Source organism: Nannospalax galili, unplaced genomic scaffold (genome assembly GCF_000622305.1).
Source record: "Nannospalax galili isolate Female #2095 unplaced genomic scaffold, S.galili_v1.0 scaffold103, whole genome shotgun sequence".
NCBI lineage: Eukaryota > Metazoa > Chordata > Mammalia > Rodentia > Spalacidae > Nannospalax > Nannospalax galili.
The window spans coordinates 2,213,336-2,221,526 of NW_008352136.1; the positions used below are offsets into that span (position 1 = coordinate 2,213,336).

The 8,191-nt window shown below is 46.4% G+C and overlaps 1 protein-coding gene across 1 annotated transcript in view; it reads left to right on the forward strand.

Annotated features, from left to right (window-relative positions):
* The window catches only part of Sgsm1 (small G protein signaling modulator 1), a 121,239-nt gene that overhangs the window by 94,428 nt on the left and 18,620 nt on the right, over positions 1 to 8,191 (forward strand). The window contains exons 20-21 of the mRNA XM_008849000.1: positions 4,797 to 4,921; positions 7,622 to 7,704. Of these exons, the coding sequence (XP_008847222.1) occupies positions 4,797 to 4,921; positions 7,622 to 7,704 (208 nt within the window). The remainder of the gene's footprint in view (positions 1 to 4,796; positions 4,922 to 7,621; positions 7,705 to 8,191) is intronic.

The window sequence follows — 8,191 nt, forward strand, 5'->3', positions numbered from 1 at the left end:
TCATTAATTTCTGCTCTGATTTTTGTTATTTCTTCTCTTCTGCTGGGTTTGGGATTTTTCTTGCCTTTCCAGTGCCTTGACTTGCAATGTTAGGTCATTTATTTGGGCTCTTTCTAATTTTTAAATGTAGGCACTTAGAGCTATAAACTTCCCTCTTAGGACTGCTTTTAATGTGTCCCAGAGGTTGTGTTGTGTTTATTGTCCTTTTCGTTGAATTCTAGGAATTCTTTTATTTCTTTCTTAATTTCTCCTTTGACCCACTCATCGTTTAGGAGAGTGTTGTTCAATCGCCATGAGTTCGTCTAGTGACTAGGGCTAAGTCCAGTGTTGATTTTGAGCTTTATTGCTTTGTGGTCCAATAGAATGTATGGAATTATTTCAATATTTTTGTTGAGGTTTGTTTTGTGGCCCAGTACGTGGTCAATTTTTGAAAAAGTTCCATGAGGCGCTGAGTAGAAAGTGTATTCTTTGGTGCTTGGATAGAATATACGAAAGACATCTGTTAGGTCCATTTGATGTATGGTATCATTTAATTCAGATCTCTCTCTCTTTATTCTTTGTCCAGTTGACCTGTCTAATGGAGAAAGTGGGGTATTGAAGTTCCCTATTACTGAGTTGGGGTTAATGTGTGTCTTAAAGTCGTGTAAATGTAGTATTGTTTTTATGAATTTGGGTGTACCAGAATTTGGTGTATATGTGTTAAGGATTGGACTACCTTCTTGGTTAACTGTTCCTTTGATCAGAATGAAGTGACCCTCCTTATCTCTTCTGATTAGTTTTACTTTGAAGTCGATTTTGTCAGATATTAGAATTGCAACCTCTGCTTGTTTCTTAGTGCTATTTGCTTGCAATATTCTTTTCCATCCTTTTACCTTAAGGTAGTGCCTGTCCTAGAAGGTGAGATGGGTTTCTTGCAGACAGCAAAGAGATGGATTTTGTTTCTTAATCCATTCACTTAGCCTGTGTCTTCTGACTGGGGAGTTCAGTCCATTGATATTTAAGGTTATTATTGGAAGGTGTATATTGGTTGCCGTCATTTTGATTGCTGTTTGTGTTCTCTAATTTTGTATTTCCTAGATTATATCTTTATTTCCTTTCATTGACCCTAGGTTATAGGTGTTTCTCTCTCTGCTATCTGTGTTGCTTCAAGTATTCTTTGAAGGGCTGGTTTTGTGGACATGTATTCTTTCAGGCTATTTATGTCATGGAAGATTTTTCTTTCCCCCTCAACTATAATAGACATTTTTGCTGGGTATAGTATTCTGGACTGGCATCTATTGTCATGTAGAACTGGAAATACCTTGGTCCAGGCTCTTCTGGCTTTCATGGTTTGCTGTCGGGTTCCAACACGCAGGGAGGGAAAAGAGAGATCCTCAGAGCCAGTGGATAATCCGTTTTTCCCCTAGGGGCTGAGCGGGATGGTGAGGCTCAAAAGGAACACATAGAGCCGGTGCCGAGTCAGTGCAGGAACACGCTTTATTGCAGCAGGCACAGGTATTTAAAGGCAAAGTCTCATGGAGGGAAGTTTGAGGCGTGAGTGACAGTTGCTTCTGGTGTCGCGGACCTATGGGCTGAGGGGCCACTCCCTCTGTACACCAGGAATGAGGCAGGGCCAGGTGGAGCCAATCCTATGTCGGCGATGAGTTTCCCCATCCCTCCCCCTTGACCTGTGCCGGGCGCCATCTTGACGAGAATCGAAAGTGACCGGACAGGTGGGCCGACTCTAGGTCAGGCTGCAGAAGTGCTCTGGAACTCATAGGCCCAGGGTGTGGCTGCACTCAGGCAGTCCCGACAGTTTGCATTGATAAGTCAGCTGTATTCTGATGGGCTTTCCTTTGTATGTGACTTGTTATTTTTCTTTTGCTGCTTTCCATATTCTCCTTTGTTCTGTACATTTAATGTTTTTACTATGATATGTCACGGGGAGCTTCTTTTCTGATCCTATTTGGTGTTCTATGTTCTTCCTGTATTTGTATGGGGATGTCTTTCCTTAATTTCGGGAAATTCTCTTTTATAATCGTGTTTAAGATCTGGTCAACACCATTAACCTAAAATTCTTCTCCTTCCTCTATTCCTATAATCTGAAGGCCTTGAGTTTCATATCAAGAACACATTTTTTTAAAAAGTAAGCTGGGGTTAAGGGGGGAATGGCTCAATGACAGAGTGATTGCCTAGCATGCACAAGGCCCTGTGTTCAATCCCCAGAAACACATACATACACACAGAGAAAAAAGAAAGGCAGATGTGATGGCCCTTTTTTATAATCTGAATCCTGGGGAAGCCAAGATAGGTAGATTGATGGGGCTCCCTGACCAGCCATCTAGCCTCATCCTTAAGGCCAGGACAATGAGAGACCCCGTCTCAAAAAAAGAAGAAGTTGGGGTACTGTAGAGATGGCGTAGTCACTCTGTGTTTGGATATAAATTTTTAAAAAAATATTTTATGTATTATTTTTATTTTATGTATACTAGTTTATTGCCTGCATGTAAGTGCAGCTGTGTCATGAAATGCCTGTGGAGGTCAGAGGAGGGGGTGTCAGATTTCCCTGGAACTGGAGTTATGGATGGTTGTTAGCTACCATGTGGGTGCTGAGGATTGAACCCAGGTCCTCTGCAAAAGTAGTCAGTGCTCTTAACTGCTAAGCCATCTCTAAAGCCCCCAGATTTCTTTTTGTATTTCCCAGGCAGTTGTTTGTTGGGCTTTATGTTTCTGCAAATTGGTGTCCTTAGTCTGGAAAATTCTCACATATTTCTTATGTCCCTGTTGCTACTTGAGCATTTTCTCTGTCCCACCTGTACCTCTGATCAAATCTTTGTTGGACAGATCTCACATATCCCTCTTTCTCTGAATCACTTCTTCATCTTTCTGTGAGTCCTGGATAGATAAATCTATCACATGTCTTCAACTCACTAATTCTCTCATCAACAGTATCTAATTGTGGAGCTGGGAGTATGAGTAGGCAGTAGGGCACTTGCTTTGACTGCGCTAGGTCCTGAGTTTCATCTTCAGTGCCACAAAGTGTTTCACTTTCACTTTTATGTGTCTATATATATTTTTAATATTTCTTATTTCCAATCATGATACGAAGTTATGAACTGGATTTTTTTAAAGGCAATAAAAACTCTTGCTCCTATCTTTTAATCTCATGTGTGTGTGTTTTGTTGTTGTTTTGTTTCATTTTATAGACAGGATCTGACTATGTAGCCTAGGCTGGCCTTGAACTCAGTAACTCAGACTAAGTTCAAACTGACAGCTGTCCTCCTGTCTTATCCTCCTGAGTGCTGGGATCACAAACTTGCTTCACCCAGCCTGGCTTATTTCTTCAAATATATGAAGTAGATATATTTTACTTTCTCTCTCTGATACTTCTTTGTGTGCATGTATTTGTATGTGTATGCATGTATGTGCAATGTGCGTGTGTGTGTGTGTGTGTGTGTGTGTGTGTGTGTGTGTGTGTGTAGCGAGAGGTCCACAGTGGGTCACAGTGGGTGTCTTCCTCTTTTTGGCTGTCTACCTTATTTTTTGAGGCAGGTCTCTCGCTGAACTTGGGGTTCACTAGTGGCTAGGTTGGCTGGCCAGTGGGCTCCAGGGATCCACCTGTCTCCATACCACCTTCTCAGCACTGGAGTTACAGAAGCACACCACTGCACCCAGCTTTTTATTCAGTGCCAGGGAACCAAACTTAGGTCCCCACGCTTGTATGACAAGCATTTCACTGACAGCCATCCCCACCTATCTCTGATTCTTTCCATAACAGCAGTCCTCATGGGCTGGATTCTACCCATCCTTTTTCTGACTGTTTTATACTGTTTGAGCATGAAGTAGTTTTTCATGGGATTTTATCCATTACACTATGTGTAGCCTATGTGGAAGATGGATTCCTCAAAGAGGGATTTCTCCTGCTTCATCCTGGTACCTCAGCATCACAAAGCTGAGCCAATTAAATGCTCTGCTCTGTCAGGCCATCTCACTGTGAGAATCTGGGTCATAACCTAACGTGTGGCCACTTCCCTTCACTCCGTTTAAAGTGCAGACAGGCAGCTAGGTTCAAAGCCCAGAACATCAGAGGTTTGCTTCCTTCTTTTTCCCCATAGAGCATGTGGCTTTCGGGGTTGGGGGGGTGGGGGTCCTCCCTAGCTTAGGAAAGCGTTTTTATTAGGCTTTGGCAGGGGACACAACAGACCTAAGCTGAAAGTTTCCTGGCTCAGCTCAGCAGCTCCCATCAAAGGCAAAAGCCAAGTCTGATTTTCTCCCACTTCTCTGGGTTAGTTTTTGCCCCTTAGGTCCCATTTTCATCAGGCACAGGCCAAGGCACCAGGTCCAGTAAGAGGCAGGATGAGACTTCAGCCAATACTATCAGATTCTGTCTAGTTTCCAGTGAGGCGACAACACTTCTGGCTATAGCTGAATCCCTGAGTCTCAATGTTTTCTTCTAGAAAATGGAGAGAATACTTTCATGTAGCTTGTGGAATTGTTTAACTAGAAAGGAATACAAAGAATTTTCATAGCCAGGTGTGGTGCCACATGCCTGTAATTTCAGCACTCAGGAGGTTGAAGCAGGAGGATCATGAATTTGAAGCCAGCCTGGGCTACATCATGCATGAGACCCTGTCTTGAAGGAATATTTTTTTCATCATGCAGAGTAAAAGTAGCTTTTCCAGAAAACGTACAGGGAAACCAACCAAGCAAAGCACCCGGGTGGGGATGCATCTACAGGGTCAGGAGCAGGACTGTGGGAGCTGTACCCCAGTAGGAAGTCTGGGGGTAAGTTTCCTCCCGCTTCTGTGCACCTCCAGCCTGAGCTGCTAGACCTGTACACAGTGAACCTGCACCGCATCGAGAAGGACGTGCAGAGGTGTGACCGCAACTACTGGTACTTCACGCCCGCCAACCTGGAGAAGCTGCGCAACATCATGTGCAGGTAGGCTGGGGTTGGGGGTGATGGAAGGGGTGGGGAAAAGGGATGAGGAGATTGGGGAGGGAGCAGGGTGATGGGGGAGAGGATGAGGATGGGTATGAGGAGATTGAAGGCAGGGGGACAGGGTGATGGGGGTAGATGAGAGGGATGAGGAGATTGGAGACAGGAGGACAGTGTGATGCAGGGAGAGGATGGGGATGGGGAGATTTGGGGGAAGGAGGATGGGTTGATGGTAGGGATGGATGGAAAGATGGGGCATGGGGTGTGGTGATGTGGGTGCCATGGAGAAGGAAGGGGCTTCAGGGGTCCAGCTGTAGCTTGTTTTAGCCTCAGCAGCTGACACCACTCCCCCACCTGGGTTTCACGTTAGCCCACATTGACAAATCATAGATTCAGAATGATACAAAACCATTATTGAGCACTGGCTGCATCCCAGGTCCAGTCCTGAGCCCTGTGCCATCCTCAGCCCCCTTAGTCCTCAAACAGCCCAGTGAAGCAAGTGCTAACCCCTCAGCAGATCAGGTCTGAGGACATGGAGACTCGGGGTAGCCATGTCCCTCAGGAGCCCCAGCTGGGTGGTGGCCAGGCAGAAACCTACAGTCATGTGCCACCTGTTCTGAGATCTGCCAGACCTAAGGGTACTTACTAATACTTATTAAAACTATTGTTGGTGTTTTTTTCTACTTATTTTTTTCACAGTGCTGAGGATTGAACCTTGAGCAGGCGAGGCAAAGGCCCTACCACTGAGCTGCATTTCATTCCCATTTTCAACTTTTAGTTTGTTTAATTTTAGACAAGGCCTCACTGAGTTGCCCAGGCAGGCCCTGAACTTTCCTATCTTCCTGCCTCAGCCTCTTGAGTGTCTGGGATTGCAGGCTTGCGCCACCAGGCCAGGCCATTGGCATTTCTTTTTTAAAAAATATTTTACTTATTATTTATAGTTTATTTGTATGAACATATTGCCTGCATGTACGTGAGTGCACCGATGCAATACCGGTGGAGGTCAGAAGAAGGTGTTGGGTTCCCTGGAACTGGAGTTATAGGCGTTTGTTAGCTGCCATGTGGGTGCTGGGAACCAAACCCAGGTCCTCTGTGAGAGTAGCTAGGCTCTTAACCACTGAGACCTCTCTCCAGCCCTGCCATTGGCATTTCTAAAAAATGTGAAAATCTTCGCATATATCAAAAATCAAATCCAGTAAGGAAATTATAGGTTTGTAAGATATAAAGAGAAACTTCCTCCTTGTTTAACCCTCAGTGTCACTTGCCCAAAAGTGATGACTGCATACAATTACACACCTTATATAGAGCATTTAATAGAACATCTAATTGATTATATGTAATATAAAAAACTGCATGGATGCATTATGTATTTTGTGATACAATGAACCTTTAATGTTTTTTGTAAATATTTTATTATTTTTATTTTATGTCTATGCACGTATTGCCTGCATGTAGGTAAGTGCACCTGTGTCGTGCAATGCCTGCAGAGGACAGAAGAGGCTGTTGGATCCCCTGGAACTGGAGTTATGGATAGTTGTTAGCTGCCATGTGGGTGCTGGGATTTGAACCCGGGTCTTCTGCAAGAACAACCAGTGTTCTTAACTGCTGAACCATCTCTCCAGCCCCAAACCTTTAATGTTTTAAGCTATGATAAGGTAAATGTTATATTAAAGGAAAATGTGCCAGAGGAGAAGGAGGAGTGGATTGGCCTTAACCTAGTCACAGGCATAGGGAGAAACGCCACTGATGTGGTGAATTTCCAGAGAATCTGTCAAAGTCAGGAAATACTAAAGAAACCATTTAACATAGAGTTTAAGGTCATATGCACTCAAGTAACACCTCCTGTGGGCACATACACCACATCCAATGTTAATTGTTGGGTATATTTCTGTTCCAGTTTCCTTTCTGTAGCTGTGACAAAATACCCAGACAAAAAGCAACTTAGGAGAGAAAGCGTTTGCTTATTTTAGGTCACAGTTCTAGTTTACTTAAGTCCATCACAGCAGGGAAGGCAAGGCAGCACAAACTTGAGACAGTTGGTAGGCAGGCAGTGTGGGAGGCTGGGGAGGCTGTGGGGGGGGGTTGTAGGCAGTGTGGGAGACTGAGGGGAGGCTGTGGGGGGGTGTAGGCAGGCTGTATGGGAGGCTGTGGGGGTGTAGGCAGGCTGTGTGGGAGGCCGTGGGGGTGTAGGCAGGCTGTATGGGAGGCTGTGGGGGTGTAGGCAGGCTGTGTGGGAGGCTGTGGGGGGATTGTGTGGGAAGCTGATGGGAGGCTGTGGGGGGGTTGTAGGTAGGCTGTGTGGGAGGCTGTGGGGGGTTGTAGGCAGGCTGTGTGGGAGGCTGTGGGGTTGTAGGTGGGCGGTGTGGGAGGCTGTGGGGGTGTAGGCAGGCTGTATGGGAGGCTGTGGGGGTGTAGGCAAGCTGTGTGGGAGGCTGTGGGGGGATTGTGTGGGAAGCTGATGGGAGGCTGTGGGGGGGTTGTAGGTAGGCTGTGTGGGAGGCTGTGGGGGGGTTGTAGGTAGGCTGTGTGGGAGGCTGTGGGGGGTTGTAGGCAGGCTGTGTGGGAGGCTGTGGCGGGGTGTAGGCAAGCTGTGTGGGAGGCTGTGGAGGCTGTGGAGGGTTGTAGGCAGGCAGTGTGGGAGACTTTGGGGAGGCTCTGTGGGGAGGCACCTGTGTCACCCTCACTGTGCCCTGTCTCCTGCAGCTACATCTGGCAGCACATTGAGATTGGCTACGTCCAGGGCATGTGTGACCTGCTGGCCCCGCTGCTGGTCATCCTGGATGATGGTGAGTGTGGGGTGTCCTCCCTGTCCCCAGGCTGGAGCACAGAGGGTGTACTGTGGGAAACAGAGTGTACTATGGGGAACAGTGTGGTCCAGTGGGTACGGAAAGTACAGTGGACTGTAGAGGGTGCAGTAGGAGCACATTGGAATACAGAGAAGTACAATGGGGTTCAGTATGGTTGGGGTACAGAGGGTACCGTGGGTACAGTGTGGAGACAGTCTCCTGCTGCAGGGGAAGGGCCAACCTCACCTCTAACTCCACGGACTGAATCAGGACATGTGCAGAAGACCTTCATGGCAAACATGTCCCAGCCCTAGAGGAAAGTTCCACAGAGCCTGACCTGAGGCGTGGGCTGTGGCCCCTGGCTGTACCATGAATGAGAACAAAGTGATTCCTGGTCCAGATGGTTGCCCTGGTGCAAGAACTACCAAACACTGAAAGAACTAAGACTTCACAAACTTTCTGGAAAGAGAAAAGAATGGAGGGAGGG